The sequence below is a fragment of the Mugil cephalus genome, chromosome 16, assembly GCF_022458985.1.
Source record: "Mugil cephalus isolate CIBA_MC_2020 chromosome 16, CIBA_Mcephalus_1.1, whole genome shotgun sequence".
Lineage (NCBI taxonomy): Eukaryota > Metazoa > Chordata > Actinopteri > Mugiliformes > Mugilidae > Mugil > Mugil cephalus.
This window is the reverse complement of record NC_061785.1, coordinates 17,045,245-17,064,875: the sequence shown is the minus strand read 5'-3', so window position 1 is coordinate 17,064,875 and position 19,631 is coordinate 17,045,245. Positions and strand designations below refer to the sequence as shown.

General features: G+C 44.4%; 1 protein-coding gene across 1 annotated transcript in view; it reads left to right on the top strand.

Annotated features, from left to right (window-relative positions):
* Positions 1-6,749: 6,749 nt before the first annotated feature.
* Positions 6,750-19,631, top strand: part of fam20cb (FAM20C golgi associated secretory pathway kinase b) — a 50,965-nt gene continuing 38,083 nt past the window's right edge. The window contains exons 1-3 of the mRNA XM_047609131.1: positions 6,750-8,339; positions 8,586-8,761; positions 12,848-12,926. Of these exons, the coding sequence (XP_047465087.1) occupies positions 7,825-8,339; positions 8,586-8,761; positions 12,848-12,926 (770 nt within the window). The 5' untranslated portion in view covers positions 6,750-7,824. The remainder of the gene's footprint in view (positions 8,340-8,585; positions 8,762-12,847; positions 12,927-19,631) is intronic.

Sequence of the window (19,631 nt, the reverse complement as noted above, 5' to 3'; positions counted from 1 at the left end):
ATTGCCTTATACATACAGTAGGTCTTCAACAGGGGTTGCGTGACCCCTAAGGGGTCCGCGGAGGTACTGCAGTGGGGTCGTAAAATTGTTGGTTGATTAGACATTTTTCATATATATATTTTTTAAATTTTCCCCCACAAGTTTAAATTTCTTTAAATACACATTAACATACATCCAACATATTTTAGTACAGGGATAAGGGATAGCTTTTTATTAAATTCAAAATGATAATAATAATAATGTATATTTATAAATAGCACTAGGCCAAGTTTAATATAGAACATATATAGTACGTAGGGGGTCCCTACTTAATCTCTCCTTAAGTTTCGGGGTCCTTGGCCTGAAAAATACATGTTGTCAAAACCTAAGCTGACATTTCAACATTGATGGTTATGTCCTAAAGAAATATAACCAACAACAATAACTTGAATAAAAGAAGGAAGAGGCTGAGCTGGAACTGCTTAACTATAATCCAAATGAGAGTTACTTTTTTGGTGAAAGTTGTTATTTATGACTTTATCCTTGATTTTAAATTCGGTCATAGCTTAGTTGCCTGCTTTCATAATTTTACCTTTAAAATGTCACAGAGAGGACACAGTTAGCTTAGCATAAATACATATGTAAGCTTCAAACCTTAGCATAATTAAATATAATTAAAAGAGTGGAAAATTTGGGATAAAATTTGAGTGTGGAGAACAAACACACTCTCATGTCTCAGCCAGCTAGCTTAGCGTAGCTTGGCACAAAAACTACAAAAAGTGGGGAAGAGCTTGACAAACTTTGTTGACATCTATGCACGAGCTACTCCCAAACTTTGCAAATAACAAGTTAGAAATATGTTTTCTAAGAGTTGTTATTTCCTGTTGCCTTTTTTCTCTCCACACAGTTTAGCACAATGACCCTCCCATAAAACCGCAAGTGTGTTTATGCTCAGCTAAGTTAATTAGCAGATGGCGGTAAAATCATCTGACTCTCAGCAAGGTGGCGTATATACTGTATTAACCGCCATGAGAAAGTATTGCTGGGTGATGCACTGGTCTCTAGCGGCGGTGGCGTCACTAAACAAACGAACCTACAGGCCAAAGAGCATTTCAGGCAGTCGGGATAAAAGTTAACAAACAAATTTCTCACACATGGCTGGTATTCAGCGAGGGTCAGGGAGGGTGCTATATCTGGACAAGCAGTGAGCCCCATGCTGGGGAGGCCTGGCAGTCGACAGAGCCGCACTCTAAAATAAACACACGCTTGTACTAAAATGATCCAAACAGAAACACTAATCCATCCAAGCCAGCCTTCATTAAAGTGGTCCACCCAAGGTCTAATTATAGGATTACAGGGCAGCCAGCAGGACACGGCAAGAACCTCTGGTTTGGATGCAGTTGCTCCAAAACACACCGATCGCTGCACCTAGTGACCCAGGTATCCACCCACAAGCACACGCACACACTTCTGCGCTAACCTCAAACACTCATTTACACAGTGCCCATTTCTGTCCTCCTCTCCGCAGGACGCTGTGCACGCTCCTCGGAGTCTGAGCTAACGCGCACGAGCCGAGCGAGACGACGCACACCTGGGTAAGTATAGTGCTGACTGTGTGCCTCCTAAACAGACATAAAAATAACCTCAAGGTGGAGCGGCAAGGAGAGTCAGCCCCGCAGTCTGATAGCAGGGGGAGGCAGACAGGGTCAGGAGAACTCTCAATAACATCTCATTACGGCCAAGACAGTCTGGGCTTTTAAGATGTTTTAAGAGATGACCCTGGAGAGGCTGCATCACCACTTAAGAGTCTTGATTTAAGGGGGGGGTGAAGGCATTCTTCCTTTCCTCTTTCCAGAGTTTTACTATGTGCCGCGGAGGAAGGGAGGAAGCTGTAGTTGCTTCCTTCATTTTTCCTTCATTCATCCCTCAGGGGTGAGATAGCTTGAATGAGTTTGATGTTCGCTGATACGACTCAAGTTGAGTCAAACTCTCTTTGATTTGAAAGGATTCTTCTGTGACAGCACGTCGTTTTTTTTTTGCTTTTAAACACCCATTGCCAACTTTTATTGTGAAATTTGAGCATGACATTTGGTCCGGACCCTCGGGACGAATCACAGTGATACCTTCACTTTTCATCCTGCACCGCCATCATGTCTCTTCTTTTTTTCAGTGTGTGCACTGCTTGGGTGCATCAGCGGCACTTTGTGCTCCGTCTTAATTTGCCAATATTAGCATGAGAGCATCCTAAACTAATTACAATCACTGCTCCGCCTCACAGAGCAGCTAGCACGGCTGCAGTTTCTTAGTCCTTCTTTTCTTGGTGGATCGCACTGTACGTGACACAATGAGTGTCTTTGTCGGAAAAACTGACTTCCTGAAATGTCATTTACCTCCACATTTAGCATACAGATTAGCATGCTAACGTGCACATCTTTTTTAAATGTAGATCTGATTAGGAAAAACAAATAATAGCAACTCTGATTTTCTGACTTTATTTTCATTTATGGTGCTTTTATTTATTTATTTTTTTCTGTGTGTAATTTCACAATTGTACATTTACATTGCCTTGTCTTAAAACGGGAGCCACAGGTAGCTACAGTTATCTTGTGATTATGTTAATGGGAACAAAACCGCTCCCTTTAATTCACCATTTCGCCATAATTATTCACGGGGGGAGAGACGTACTTCGTAGATACACTAATACTTGCCGTGGAGCCGCTGATCTGTAAGGAGCTGCCAAGATGTGTTTCTGTTTAAGCCCTCGGGCATCATCTTAAAGAACAATGAATTCTCTCTGAATATTGCATTCCTTCCAAATGAGATGCCAATTATTTTTTATCAACAACTTCCATCCCTCTGTAAGTAAGAACAAAGTGGTGATCACAAAGGAAACGCACATCTCCCTCGTACGCCGCTAATATGCAATCAAGCAGAATGTCAGCCCTGCTTTGTGCTGACAGCCGCAAGTGATAATTGTGTAAACAAAAAGCGCATCATTCATTCAAATATTATAAAGAAGCAGATGAAAAGGGAAAACAAAAGGATACAAACAGTAGCAAGAAGGGCGGCGCATTGAAACTGAGAGAACTGTTCAGAAGTACATTTCTGATTTCAAGATTTCCACTGGACCCCTGTGACGGAGGCGAATATTATGCCAGTTTAAATGTATATTTGTGTTTGCACGCGTGGCTCCTGAGCGGAGTAAGCGTAGAAGGAGATGAGGATGGGCTGAAAGGCGAGGCGGAGGAGGGCCGAGGAGCTGGAGGGGCCTGCGAGAATGTCGTGAGGCTTATTGGGGCCAACAGAGGGCATTGTTATCTGTAATATCCATTCAAATGTTCCGTATCAGATGCAGCGAGTGCGACGCCGCTTGGGGATGGAAATTAGTCTTGTTCGCCACTCAGCCCTGGTCACACCAAGGGCAGATTCAGACAAATGAATTTACGCAGACAATACATATGGAACGCTGATGATACAGAGGGCCGCATGAATACCAGAAACAGTCGGGGGGGGGATGCGAGGAGGCACACGGAGGCCTTCCGACCTCCTATAAAGACATTCGTCTTTATAGTATAAACATGTCAGCACTTTACTTCCACGCGGCTTCAGGCCGACTCTCACGTTTCGTTTTAAATATGGTACACTGAAGGTTTTTGTAGGTCGGTCGGTGCTGCCGTAGCTACACGGAAAGGACACAAAACCTTTTTAACAACGTTGTCACTTCCAGTTACAGGCGGGGGTGCATCAAATTAAAGAGACAGCTCAGCCCCCAAAATCAAATATACATGTTTTTACTCTGGCGCGTATGCCAGTTTATGAATCGAGATCATAGGTCTTCAAGACGGGGTCCGCGACCACTAGGGGGTCCGTGGGAGTACTGCGGGGGGGCCGCAAAATCTTTATCTGGTTAGACATATTTATATATTTTTTAATTGCATTAATATGAATGTAACATAAATGGAGGCAGAAGACGTTTTCATTCTATCTATATCTGTCTGCCACCCGACAGGGGGTCACATCGCATCGTTGGTTGATTAGACTTTTTTTTTTATTTTCCCCTTCAGATTTAAATTTCTTTAAATACACATTAACATGAATCCAACACATTTAGTAAAGGGATAAGGAATAGCTTAATACTGAATGCAGAATGACAATAATGTATATTTATAAATATAAAGGAGTTTAATATAGAACACATATAGTAGATAGGGGGTCCCTACTTAATCTCTCCATCAGTTTGGGGTCTTTGGCCTCTAGTTCAAATTTAATTGTAGTAGATGGCTTTTGGCTTGTGGTAAAGATAAGAAGAGAGGATCATCTATTCATCTTCTATCCAAACATGCCCTCCTCGGCCGAGCTGTAATGCCAGCAGCGTGTCCACAAGCTAGCCAAGTTGAAATGCGTCTCAGTCGTACGTATTTGAAGCGGCGCACATAGGACTGAAACAGATGGATGGGGAGAGGGCGGAAACGGAAGTGTCGCTGTCCTGGCCAGCAGTGATAGATGCTCGCTTCTGTCTGACAGGGTTCGAGGGTGCAGCGAGACACACTAGGCCTGTAACTTCATTTCTGGGGAGACGCTTCGCTGTCGCCGTTTCCCGAATGTCTCTTTTTCTGGAGCCAATAGCCCTCTTACATTACATTCAGGAGAAAGCTGAAATGTTTACAGCTGATAACGCCGAAACTCTGCTGCTCAAACCAAGGCTATCTAAATGAGTAAACGGCACTAGACTAGACAGGGAAAGACATTATTAAAATACTCCAACAGTGTTTACAAGTAAAAAAAAAAAAAAAAGAATCCATCAAATGGAATAAACCAACCCAGAGTTTTCATTTCCACTAGTCCTCCACAGCATCACCGACTTTGTTAATGGGCTTAATTTCATGAAAATAAAATAAAACGAAAACGAAATAAAAAATAGGATTTACACTTGAGTCACCTCTCACCTGAATCTCTTTGGCAGACTTTGTACAAACCTCACCCTTCACTGTGCAGATAGGAGCAGGGGTTGTGCTATCTCTCTATCCCCCCTGTCCTATCTCACTGAGAGACACTGTGAAATGTAGAGGACATAAATCTTTTGTATTTACGACTCGCGCTGTAGTCAGCTATCTGTTAGTAAGCCCTGCCCTCCTCCTCCTCCTCCTCCGATGTGCAAGGTCTAGGGACTTATGATACCTTTTTCAACACGGGGTATTGAGGGAGGATGGTGTTTCTCAATCAGTCCGTTACGTCACGGGTTGTGACTGAAAGAAGATCCCCCGTGCTCGTAGAGTACCTGAGTGACAGAGGCTGAAGCGGGACAGAGGATCCTTTTGTCCGTGGATGCGCCGTTTCCTTGAACTGTGCTTTGTCATGATGGCTCGCGTTCCTGCCCGGCAATGGAGTGAGATCGTTAATTTGGTGTTGCAAATTGTCATCGCGCAACAGTCCGCTCTTATTACCGCAAGTGGAGCACTAATGTCTTTTGACAGCACATGAAATAAGTTAAAAAAAATAATAATAACAAAATGTGTTGACGCGTCAAGGGGGCCCTCCTCATTCCTCGGAAAGGCTCAGAAACAGTTGCAAAAGACGGGGCCCTGAGAAGAAGCACTGACCCATCGACTGCTGTGATCCATGTCTGACTGACACCAATACACATTCATCCCTGCTTGTTTCTGCCTCAGGCTAGTGGGCCACGGGCTACGGTGGCTGGCACGAAATCTGGTCAGACAACAAGTGTGGCTTTGTCTCCCGGGCTCGCGCTATCGCTGGCATCAAACACCAGAGGAGGTGATCCGATGGACCTTTTGCTTTGTTGTGAACCAGCCACTGATAAAGGGCCCTGAAATGTCAGCGGCCACTGTGTAAACCCTTCATTACGCGCTCATTTAAAGGGAATGCTCCCCAAAACGCAGCGATCTCGCCCTCATGCCTGACACGCAGGGGAGGGGAGCGCTCTATAAATCTGTTGTCTGTGACTTGACACCTGACGCTTCCTTCCTGCTTTTCATCTCCTCCTCATCTGCTCAGACACACACACACACACACACAGTATCGGATTAGCAAAGATCTCCACGCTGCTATTTTAATTTAGCTTCTGAAGCAGCTTCATTAACATTCACAACTAATGTTTTTTTCCACTGGGTAAATCCCTCCATAGAGACCAGCTTACGCCACTTTTCTCTCTTATGAGTCGATTCTCTGTTAGTGCAACTGCTATCTCCCCCTCTCTCCCGATCTGGACTCTTTTTAATTATAAACTAATCTAGGGAGGCAACCGCAGACAGCACGATCAGTACCTCACACACATATATGAAATTCAAGTTGTTTGCCTTTTCTTTGCTGTGTATTTACAGCCACCATAGGTAGCGCAGGGATGCAGCCCTAATGCTCTGCCAATTAGCCATAAAAAAGAAGCATTAGTCCCCTGACTGGAGCTCCAGCTCTGTATTTGGCTCTCATGCAATGTGGAGTAAGTGCAAATACTAAGTCTGGGGTCAAAGAAAAAAGTAAAAAAGTGGAGTCGTGGAGTCATTTTATGTCTCAGTGCTGCGCGAGTCACCCCTGCTTTTGGAGCCTTTAGACATTATTGAAGATGCGATTGCTGCTGAGTGGCAGGAGTGCAGGATGGAACTGGATCCTCAGACTGATGAGCGCTCTAATAGGCCTGTCTAATGTATCATCGATAGACTGACTGCCGTCTCGGAGGAGACATTTCAGAGGGATTCCAGCAGATGGATTTCAGAAAAGAAAAAGAAAAAAAAACCCATCCCGCTCCCGGTTGCTGCCGGCTGCGTGTGTGAACCAGGCCGAACACTGGTTTGTAGAAAGACGCCCTCTTCTTGCGCGGGCGGGATGTGCAAGGAGGGGGTTTATTCCAAGAGGAATACAGACGAGCAGTTATATGCTTCACATGGTCGCAGTGCCCCCCCTCTCCCACTCTCTCGCTCTCTTCCTCTCTCGCGCTCCTCAGCCAATCTGCGCGCGATGACGCCGCGCAAAGGCAGGATCTAGTCTTGGCTTCATCATCATATTTAACACACCCACCCAGATTCACACATGCTACAAGAGGTGCGTTCTCCTATCCCGCCGCACTCCCGGAGGTTGCCCGGCCCGCCAGGGGGATTTCTGCCTCTTTGCAACCTGTGCACATTTCTCCGCCGGCTCGCCTGTATGTAATAATCGGGACTCGATGTGGCCGAATTACGCATCCTGGGTCGCCGGGGTGAATGAGAGCACGCACTGCTTTCCGGGGACTTTCCCGAGAAACACTTGAATGTGAAGAGCTGCACTTCTCGTATTTCCAGATTTTCTCTCTCTCTCGTCCTCGCTCTCTCTTTCTCTCTCTCGGCGTCCCAGCTTCTCTTCCCCTACACTGGAACGGGGCTGGACGGCGAGACCGATGCGCGCAGTTGGATCTCTTGGGCACGCTCGTTTGACGGATCATTTTCGCCGCGTATCACAGCTGCCTTAGTGTCCTCCCCCACTTTTCTGCCAGTCGGTGTCAGTTCGGGAAAGGGGGTAGACGTCCAGCGCGAAGAGGATGAGGCTTGGGCAGATCGACCGCTGGTCTGAGCCGACTCGACCTGTTTTACCTGGACTCCTGCGGATGATTTTGCGCTTCTGAAACCTCGCCCAGCAACACCCGCGACTCCAGCAGGACTCTGATGTTGAAAATACAAAGGTTGAACGCTGAATCCTTTACTCAAGACGGCAAGTGAAGATGGGTCGTACGTGTTTAATGTGTATTTCATTAGATTGGCGTCCAGTCTGATAAACATCATCAGCGATGTAGTCAGCCTGTTCATCTGCGTGCTGATCATTTGCAGTAAATACTCACATCTGCTCAAAAGGGAGACCATGAAGATGATACTCCTTCGCAAATTCCGGTTTTTGATCCTCATGGTGTTCCTCATCGCGTGCTCCATGCACATAATGATAGACTTGTTACCGAAGCTGGAGCGGCACGGCAACAGCGGCTGCTCCTGCTCGCACACGCCGAGCGAGGAGCCCCAGAGCTGGGGGAAGCAGGGCTGGCCTAACAAGCACACTCTGCGGATCCTTCAGGACTTCAGCAACGAGCCCAGCTCGAACGTTTCCTCCCACTCCCTGGAAAGGATCCCGGTGACGGGCGACAAAACGCAGGCTTTCAAGAGGCTCCAGGAGCATCAGGGGCTGCGCGGTGACAGGAAGAGGCAGTTCATGCAGGACCCCACGGTGACCAAGAACATGCCCGTCAAGGGTTCAAGGTTGTCTGCTCTCTACGACCACCCCTTATATAAAAGACCCCTGCCACCCCTGACGGATGAGGACACTTTGTTCAACGTCAACACGGACATCAGATTTGACCCCAAGGCGGCAGAGGATCAGTCATGGTAAAGTGTTTTGCTCCCCGAGTCGCCTTCGAAAGAAAGCATGTCACAATCACCCCTGATAGGACACAAGCACTAAAGAAGCATTTTAGAACCAGCTTGCAAACATCACAGCAGAGGACTCACAGTCTTGTGCAATCACGTTAATCTTATTCTGAAGCTGACGCTCGCTGGCTCTTGCACAACACCTGTCACTCTTTACACAAAAATCTGAAAATCCCCTCTGTGCCTCTCTCTTTTCCCCTCCAGGGCAGGGGAAGGCAACGTAGACGAGTTCGGCCCCACAGGGGGGCTGACGGCCGACTCATACCCCAACTGGCTGCGCTTCCACATTGGGATTAATCGATACGAGCTGTACTCCAGACACAACCCTGTCATCGATGCTCTCTTGAAGGACCTGGTTACCCAGAGGATCACCAGCGTTGGTGAGTCATAAAAATCGACACAGGGAGTGTGTGTGTGTGTGTGTGGGGGGGGGGACTTCAAGGCAGCAGCAATCAGCAGGAGGGCTTCAGTGCACAGACGGAGGGTCAGAATTTGCAGTTTTCTCTGAGCTGCGATTGCAGAAAACCATCAGCACTTCTTTCAGGCTAATCCAAGTCATCCAGGCGTACGCGGACAATCAGATTTGAGTGCACAGTAATATTTTACACAAGCTGAATGTCACCTTTCTTGAGTATTTTGGTGCCTAATTAAACAGTCTTCTAGTGGGTCCAGTGTCTTGATTAAGGACGCTTTGACCGGCCGGCGTCTCCTCATAGGAACAGACATCGACTGTGCTCATAGATTTAACCATTCGGCCGCTCGGTCAATCTGTCCCTTGTGTGCCACGCAGAGAGAGGTCAAAGTTCAGGTTAAGAGGTCAGAGAAACAATGTTCACAACTTCAACTATACAGTTTTAATGGACAAACAAAACACTTTATTTCTGTTTGGGAAAGGATGGAATAGGGTGAACTGTATGGTGCACGCGTTGATTTGTTTTTAATAAATTAATTTCATATATAAACACAAAGCTTTGTCAAACCAAACAACCGCTTCATGACAGTAATACACCTTTTAGTTTTTTAAGGTTGTAACATACTGATAATGGCCTCACTGGCCCTGCTGGGATATAATTTGTGGTTTATGGCTGAAAACAAGCATTTAAAGAAGAATGAAGTCGTCCCTCTAGTCTTACGTTATATCAGTTTAGTAAACAAACCCATAACTATAATCTCACGGATCAAAAATTAAGTACAAGGCTTCATGATGTTTCTATCTCAGATGTATGACTGTGTAACTGAATAACAATTTTGTCCTGGTCCTAGCTGTACTTACATTTAGCGGTCGTAATTTTTTAATCACTCCTTTTGAAGTGATGCTCTGCTCATTGTAAACTCGCCTAAATAATCATAAATCGTAGTAGTGTCTGTGCGCAGTGTCTCCTTTCAACATTATTTAATGGGATCAACTGGTTTAAAGGAGTCAGAGGAGGAGCTGCTAACCGACTGACAAGTGTGCTCCTCTCTAGCACACACACGCATACACACACACACACACACACACACACAACTATGCACGAAGATGGAAGTGCGCTCCCGGCTATCATAGGACAGCGCTGAATGTGATCACCCTGCCTCACGAGGCTCAAGGAATAATAAAACGCCACAATCTTCTCTCATGTATTTCCACGGAGCGCCGCAGCGGAATACATCAAGTCCGAGAGAACACCTGGTTTCCATGCAAATCACACGGCTACGCCGCGGTTCGAATGGAATCAGGCACCGTGGCTCTTCTTCATTTGATTGACAGGCGCGCTGTGAATCCGGCGGAACTGTATAGAAAAGTGTAAAAAAAAAGCCTGAGAAACAGTGAAGTAGATACCTGATGGAGGTGATAATCCATGCTGGGGCAGTTATATATGTTATATTATTGGGGCGGGCGGAGTGGGGAGGGGGAGGGGGGGTTGGCTTTCTTTTTGGCTCGCTTCAGCTCCTACATTCCAGGAGAGCTTGTCGACTCAAGGTCGTCCATCTTGCGGTAAAATGGATTTCAGATGTCAGGTTTATCTGCCAGTGACAAAAATGGAACTGGCCTATAGCGAAGATTAAATGCGCATCAGGGCGTAGGATTAGCTGTTTATAAAGCTAGCAGCCCTGCGTGGTAACTAGTGGAAGAAAACATTCATTCTTCTCCGTCTTTCTGGTCAACATGATCTCTAATTTTGCTCAAAATCTTCTTGCCTCTCGCTTTCTGTCTGTCAGCCTGGGTGGATAGAGGAAGCAGTTCTCAGCATATCTTGCCAGCTAAATACATGGTGGCTCAGTAATTATAGAGTCTTACAGGCCTGCAGGGCAGAATACCAATAGAAGTCGAAGAACTGCAGTTGTCTATTATTTAAAGTTAAGGATAGGAGTTCTTGGATGTATTTTACACTGTAAAACCTTCCGAGCAACCCCCGCCGATGAAGATATCGCGTGCGAGAGCGAGACAGATAAAGGCTGTACGTCCGACCGTTCCAGTGCGCAGCCCAAACGGAGACAGAGCTAAATATTGTTGCCACACGAGGCCTCATTGAATGCAGTTTGTTTACTGCATGCGGAGGCCGAAACGGAACATTATTTTCGTTGTGGCTCCGCATGCATGAGTTCCTCGCAATTACAGTTGGGGTTCGCGCGGCAGCAGGTGAGGTCAGGCGAACATTGATCGGTTCACTTCTAATTTTTTCCTCGGTGAAGTGTTTGCTTGTCCTCACGATTCCCATATGTAAAAAATAAATGAAAGCATTGATTGAGAAGGTTGTCCCGTGGCCACCAAAACACGGCTCCCGATCGATCAGGGTAGAGACGGCATGCACAGTGGCTGCCGTGCCTGTTTTTTTATTTATTTATTTATTTATTTTTTTTGTGTAATTCTGGGTGTTTCAGCCCTGCCCGTAGCACAGAGCCCAGTCCCACGAGCGCCTTTAGACTGCATTATAATGTTCAAAAATGGAGAAAACACGGAGGATAGGAGGGAGAATAAAAACACAAAGGCGCAGAGACAGAGACAGAGACAGACCCTCCGGAGAATACAGGCGGAGAGTAAACAGCAGAGGAACACAGAGCGTTGGGCGAGCACTGGCTGTCCTTCACCCCCTCACTGTTCCTTCCCATCAAACAAACACTGTGACATCAGCTCTCAGTCTTTTCAGAGCTAGAGCACACAAGCGCACACACAGCGACACACAAGGACACATCCCTGCGCGTATACGTAAAGGCTGCATAGGCAACAGTGAACTTCACCGTCTCCGCAAATTCATGTTTCAGGATCCCACTGCGCCGTGAAATGTTTCTGAAAATCTAAATCAAGTCAGTGATTATAATTGTATTTATATACACTGATCAGGCATAAAGTTATGACTTAATATTGGGAGAGTGTCATTGTTATCTGTTGGGGGGAGTCTGGTCTGGTTTAGGTGGGTGGTTCATGTCTAACATCCTTTTGAATACCAGGTCTAAAATGGTCAAAATTGTCAGTGGTCATAATGTTATGCCTAATGTTACCTGTTTAATTACTATACTATACTATACTATACTATACTCATGGCAGGTGGATTTCCGTTTTGTGAAAAAGTGCATTAGAAAGTATTACGAGTTAAAATGACATGTAACGCCTGTTAAAAGGAGAATAATTTATTACAAGGCGTACCATGCTGAACAAATATTAGATCAATGTGGATTTTCTTACTTCTCGTTTTATTGAACAGAGGCAAAAAACAAGTGTTATTACGGAGCTGGAAGGAGATGCTTGGACCTTTTTGTTGAATTTAAAAGCAACGAAACAAAAAAATCTAAAGGTTTAGGGTTCATCTTAACTCCCTTGCAAGTGTGTTAGGTATTCTAGTGAAAATGTTTGCATACTAATATAACAGATTAAGGGATTCTCTTCTGTTTCATTTGAATCACAAAGCTGCAGTATGTTGTAAAAATGCTGACGTATAAATACTCAACACCTAAAGTGAGAAATTGCGTTATCATAACGTTCTGTCTTTAAATGAAAGGTTCTTTAAATACAGTTTTCTTCATTCTGGAAGAGCGAGGTGATTCTGAATCCATGCCATAATTCAATGGGTTTAAAACATTATTTCTCTCTCAACAAGATGTACTTTGCAAAATAAGATCCCGTCGGTCCACCCGAAGACACCATGACTTTTGTTTTAAGAACAAAGTGTACATGTTTGAAACAACGCTTGGAGGTGTGGAGATTAAACAGCTAACAACTAGAGTAGTCAAATGCAGATAATACAGTTGGGTTAACATTTTTTGTCAGCTTACTTAATTAGCCTAAATGCTATAGGAGGGCTAGTTTGAATTTTCACACTAAGCTAGGTTACCTAGCTAACACCGGTTGCTAATATCAAGTCAATTAGCATCAAATTTGCGCTTCATTAAAACTAAACTTCATTTTTGTTAGCGTGAAAGTCTCATTACAGTTAGGTAGCTGATGTCATTAAAGTAAAATTAATAGTTGTTTGTTTGTCACCCAACAGCGATGAAGTCCGGAGGCACGCAGCTAAAGCTCATCATGACCTTCCAGAACTACGGCCAGGCATTGTTCAAACCTATGAAGTAAGTTTTTCTGGTTTCCACAAAAATGCTCTTTGTGTGTGGTGAGTTTTGCTAAATGTTCCTCATGTTGTTCCTCTTTTGGGTTAAAGCGGTGTCTGTCCCGCTCTACCACGCCGGGTGCTCAGTGTCTCCCTGTTTAAGACGAAAAGATATCTCTTTCATGTCACGTTGAAGCTTCAGTGCCATTTCAGTATAAAACACCAACTATGCAGCTCTTTACCTCGACTGACTTCCTTTTCCGCATCCCATCACCTGCTCATTCTCCTCACAACATCAATCTCGTTTCCTCATTCTCCTCTCTGGCGAGATCAAATTGCTTTCATTTCAGCGCAACCTTGATATTCGATTGAAGGCCGACATCACTCTGCTGTGTCAGAGCCAAGTGTTGAATAGGCATTTCACCTCGGAGGGCTTTCAGGTGACACATCACATTCTTCAGCGGCCATATTGGAGGTCTGCAGCCCTCAGGCAACACCGGCTGTGCCATTTTATCGCAGATTCGTCTGATCCGTTTTGTATGTGGCGCCATTTGGTCGGTGCTGTTGTCGGCATGAAATTTGCATGCTTGTTAACAGAACTGGTTGAACAGAGTCCTTTGGATTGTGAAACTTTTAGCCGTCATTGATGGTGCTGCCTGGCTAATTCAGACGTTTTGGTTGGTACGCCACTTTTGTAGTTCATAAAATATCGCTAAGGGTATATGCACGTGACGTTACAGCTAGCGAATTCTCTGTGGTTACAGCCACTGAGTGGAGAAAAGTGACAGTTGAGCACAGAGATTAACCACATTAGTTTGAATCACAGGCTTTAATGGCGTCTAAATTGTAAAATAAATGTAAAAATTAAAGGTAATGAGCTGTTTTGCGATTGACTGTACCGACAGATTTGAAAAGCAGTCAGAGATACATTTTTACAGAAAAGTGAAGTAAATGAATTGCTGCGTTACAAAGAAACAATTGTTGTTGTGGCATAGTTATGGCCAACAATCAAACAATAAACAGAATATTCAGCATACCAATTGTATTACCTTTGGTTATCCACTGATTTATTTTTCTGTCCCACCTCCACGGGTCATTCTTCCCTTGTTTGTGGAATATCTGAACATGCACCAATTTAATTATCACTGAATTTGGTAAAGACATTCACGTTGACCCCGTGGGCTTAGACCATCATCAGACTGGCTTTAATTTGTCAATTGTTTTAGTTTATAGTCAAATATATGAAAAACATGATGCCATTCCCGTCATTCTCAGCTGCGCTTTGCTCGGATTCTGATAAAGCTTAAAGCACCACCGTGCTCCCTCTATACAGCCTCGCAGAGATGCTAACACACGGGCAGAATCAGATCTTCTATTGAGTTGGATATCTCCCTTATTCAATATGCGTTTATGCATATCACCAAAATAAAAAGAGCTTGGTTTTGTTATGTAGTCAATGCAAGGGACAGTTTAAGTGTTTAGCATTTAAGTGTTTAGCATAATACGTTTTTTTCATATATATATGCTAAACATTTAAATTATCCTTGTGCTGGTGGCGTGTAGGTAGGTAGTGGATGAATGATAGTTATTTAATACATATTAGGGAGCATATATATATACACAGACACACACACATGCACACATTTATATATATTCTTACGTTATGTCTGCAGGCTTTCAAGTACCCAACCTGGCCTCATATTTTGTCATTATTTTTCCTTAGCTACCTCTCTATAATGATGCCAAGACATAATTGCTCGGAGCTTTATGATTCAGCCTCAAAGCCTTTGTTCCGTGCCTCATTTCCTTCTAATCCTATTCCAGATGTGAATAAGTAATACAACATATCATTATATTGCACATAAAAAGGTGAGGAGAAGCGAAATCAACACTTCTCGAGCCGAGCTTACTCTTCTACATCCTGCCGTACATCTCAGCTTAACTTGCGGGGGAGATAAGTCACTCGGTGATAAAAGCCACTGCGAGATATTTCAAGAATTCACATCACAGATTAACTCACACTTCCTTTGTCCACACTGTCATATTTAGATGATAAGGCATCCCGAGAGAAATGCTCTTTGCTCCTAATCTCACCCCGATTGGTGGATTTAAATGTCACCCATCCTTTGTTATGGTGATTGTAATTTAATTGTGGGTTAATGGTTCTCTATACCCAGACTGTTTGCTGGCCTCTGCATGTCAGGATGGAGAGTGGGGTTAAGCCTGTGGATGATAGGTATGAGGGAGGGAGGAAAGCTATTCAGAGACTGTTGTAATTACTGTTTCAATCGCAACACACTAAGTCGGGCCAAACGCAACAAGCCTGAAATCATCCTGACAGGCCGGGAAGAGCAGAGATGAGAATGAGGTGAGAGGAGTGAAGGGACAGGAGAGGGGAGAGGTGCGGAGTGCCATAGAGGAGTCAGGGGAGGTGAGAGGGAAGGATCGAGGAAGACAGGGGGTAAAGGAGAGAGACAGATGAGCAGACGTGTTGTCAATACACGCACAGAGTCAAAATCCACTGATTATCTTGGTGCGCTGCCTCGAATCTGAACCCAGGCAGAAATGTGAAATGAGAATTCTGGGGGAAAAGCGTGGGGCTGGATGTAAATCTGTTGCTCGCGAGTTGTGGTTGTCAGAGCCGCGGTGACGTCTGATAATCCTGAAATACTGCTAGAGCAAAGAAAAGAAAAAAAAGGCGAGGGGTTCCACTCCCTCCTGCTTGAATGCACTTGACTTTAACAAAATAGGGCAACCCATGCTGACCCGTGTGAGTGTGTGCTCATTTGGACTGCAATCAATGTCTTAACAGATTTGCACAGTCACCGCCGCCATAGACATCATTTCACTCGCAGCAATCACGCATGCTAACATGCACAGAAACACACGCATCCAACTTAACACCCGGCATCATTTGCTCGTTCTCAAATCTGCTGGTGTGTTTCCACATGATGCATCAAAGAGACAGAGGCTGAGAGATCAAAGACTTCTCCGGCTGTGCTCTTCTGCTCGGCTCCTCTCGGCTCTAGTGCAAATGTGTGCCAGGCATTCGGGCAGCAAGGGCACGCAGGCATGCACGCGGTGTCTGGGTAACGATCGACCCTCCAACCATCCATATCTGTGGAAAGTTGCACTTTGGCTGCTCCTCTCTGTTTTGGTTATTGGCCCTTCTGTCTTTTTTTCGCTCTTAGCAATCACCATCATTCGGCCTCCATTTGTGCTACTCTGTCTGCTGTTTTTTTCTTTCTTTACTGATCAGCACAGCTGCACAAATCGATTAGCAGGCCTTCTTTATACTTGGTTATCTTGGATTGCTGAGTTCTTCTTTCGGCGTCCAACAGTAAAAATACACATTTTTACAATTTCATTGTTAATGTGGCAGAGTTTTAAGCAGCCTTTGTTGTACACACACGAAGGGCCTTCACTAGCTATCCAATATGAAGCAACAAAGGTGAATCACACCATTTAACTGTCTGTGGCCCAGTTTTCCAGACGTGGAGTAAACACAGTCTTAACCAGCCTAATTCAACTCAAGGTTTGTTTGGCAATTTTTGTAGAAACTACAGGTCTTGTAGGATCAGAGAGGCTTCATGGGATGGGACTTAAAATCCCAGCTGATGCCCAGCCCTGTGTTGTTTAAACAGGTAATATTTGGCTGGGAACGCATCATAGCTCGACTCCGTAGCACAGCAACTGCAATGTAACCTGAATAACATTCAGTTCGATGACTAAGCTCAATTATCTCCTTCGTCATCCTCTGCGTCCTGTTATGCCTGTGGTCAGAACCGAAATAACCCCGAATTACAGCATTTCCATAATTTCTGCCTTTATCCCAGCAAACAAACATTTTATGCTGTCTGGTTAGGAGACAATATGCTTCAATAGGCTTCAAAACATACAATGTGTAGGATACGGGGACGCAATAGTCCTATTTCAACCAAGAGTCCTATTATGTGCTTATGATACAGAATCGTGTGGTGGGCTCAAAGAAATATATCATACAGGAGTAATGATTAATACCTTTGTTCACTGATCCCTTTAGTATGCAGAGTAATCATGCTTTTTTTTATCAGTTTTACCTTGAAAGCCAAATATAAAAGTTCTAAATATGTCACTAAATTGAACAAAGAACTGAAGGGCCACAGTGAAATAAAACATCTACATTTATATTAATAAAATGTCAGTGTGATGAAATTGTTTTTCTTGCTTATGGAAGTCTATCAACACTAATAGTGTAGTTCTGTATAATTAGCAGCTAAAGTTACGATAAAGAATTTCACCTAAATATTTAACCGTTTGGACGTCTTTCACCCTGAATTACTTGTTTTCATATCAGAAGAATGCAGCTTGCTACTGAGAATGTATGCAGTGTTGTCTGCGCACATTTGATGCGGGCCTCAAATAGGGCCTTGAGGGACGCCAGTAACAGGGACAGGGATGTTTTCCCTTTCCTTTCCTTTTGTTTTTCCTGCTTTTTATATGATCCCTGATCCCAAACAACTGCTTGCTTGCCCTGGGTTTTCACTTTTGATTTGATTTGCTGCTGTGAAGTCCTTCTCATGAATAACTTAAATTGCTTAACTTGATGATATAGGACCAACATTACATCTGTTCTGGTCACAAACTGTGAGCAAAGGACTACAGTTTTAAGCTGAACTTTTAGCTCATGGCAGCATGAAGAAAAAGTGCTCTTTGAAAAAGGTACAATCCCTTTGGGAGGACCTCTCCTACAACAAAACATTTTGTACCTTCAAAAGCTTACCTTCAAGTTCAAATCTTACTAATATATATAATGTGCCTTTTGCTGTCAGAAATGTCCATGTACCTGTGCAATCAAAGGGTAAGCAGGTAATACCGCAAGGGACCTTGTTACCTCTGTGTACAAAAAAATACGTGTGCTGTGTTTAAGTCCCAGCTGTAGCGCTGTACTTTTTAGTACTTTGAGTGTCTGGGTAGAGCCATCTCATATGTTCTATTTGCATTTGTCTCTTTTTGTCCTGATGGCATTACGACTTTGTGCTGCTTTGAACTCCAGAGACATGTAATGTTTACAGTGAAATTAGCGCTCAGAGCACACAAAGCCCATTAGATGATGAGTGCTGATGATCGACAAAGGAAGGCGGGGGAAGGGCTGATGATTGATATAATGGCGGTCTTCCGTTCCTTCTAGCTTCCACTTAATTGTATCGCTTGTCAATCAGCCGACTGTTGGCTCAGTCACACGCGAATCAATTCCAGTATTCCTAGAAGAGATATCTGCTCTTTCCACTGCCCCTCCTCGCCGAGCGATCTATATCTGAGCTGAGTCGGATCTATGAGTAATTTCTGATTGACACGTCGTGGAGACAAGAGACGGGAGCCACATAATGTCACCTCGTTTGTGTCAATAGCATATTGACAGCAGCACAAATAACAGCCTGGAGGAAATGCTTGTGTTAAATGTGAAATATTGGTGGGAAATTGGCTGGATATGCGAGATGACGTTGTGTCGTCATGCCGCACCAGCCTTGAGAAGTGAAAGAGTAAGACTGCGGGAGCTCTTTCTAAAGAGATGGCGAGGGCATGTCTCAGCAAAAACCCTTATTATTCTTGCTTAAAGCTGCCCACAAAAGGCCCACAAATGAGGCACAACACTGAACACAGAGACACTGGTAGCCAAAAACCCCCAAACAGAACAAATAAGCCACTGTTCCTGCGTGTTTTTGAATAAAAGGGATGTCAAACATACACAACTCCTCTGTTGACAAAGCTCAGTTTGTGCCTCTCCTCTTTTATATATATTTTGTCAGTTTCGGTTGTTTGCTTGTCAGTGTGCGCATGAACACTTGTTTACTGTGTGATATTGTATTCACAAGGTCTTCTGTGCCTCTGCTTTGACTTTGAGTCAGGAAATAAAGGGATGAACCGCCTCAGGACAAGTCATTCAGAGCACAGATGATGAGCGCGGCCCTGTTAGGAAATTCGTAGCAGCACAGTGGCGACGCCAGAGCAGGAGGGGCAGAAGGCACCATTTTGACCCTCAAACTGCTCTCCAACGTGCGTGGAAACACACAAGCACCTGCGGTGAACCATGACGCAACATCACGAGAATAATTGGATATGTACGGTACATACAGTAATTAAACCTTCTCCTGTATGTGCTTGCGGCATGTAGGTAGCACATTAAATACACTGTGAATGGATTTCCATGACATGCTTTTAAATATATATATATATAAATAACAGAGAATATATATAAAATAATAATAAAATAACTGGCACACGTGATCCTGCGTGTCTTCCAGATATTTAATCCTTCTCTCTATACTGAGAATGCAAGTCTTCCTGGACCGTGAATGCAACGCGCACATGTTCGTGTAAATGTGCCGGCTGACCTCAGGAAATATCTGTTCATATCTGCTGTACCACTGCTTCTGTTTGCTGGCTGAATAATTAATCTACAATTAAAGTCACTGTGAGATGTGCGACTTAGCAGCACTTAAGGCTTTGCCCCGCTCTCCGCCTAATGTTTTGACTGTTCCCCCCGTGTTATAATTGTTGCGCCGGGGTGTTATTGTGCGGTTCGCGCAGGAGCGCGGAAATCAAAAGCGTTTCTGGCAAAATGATCGGGGGGGGGGGAGCAGCTTAAAAGAAATAACTCACACCAGCGGATGAAACGCACGCGCTTGTCATCGTTTTGTGCTGCGGATGAAATTCGCAGCAGCTACACTTCTTTTTGTGCGGCGGA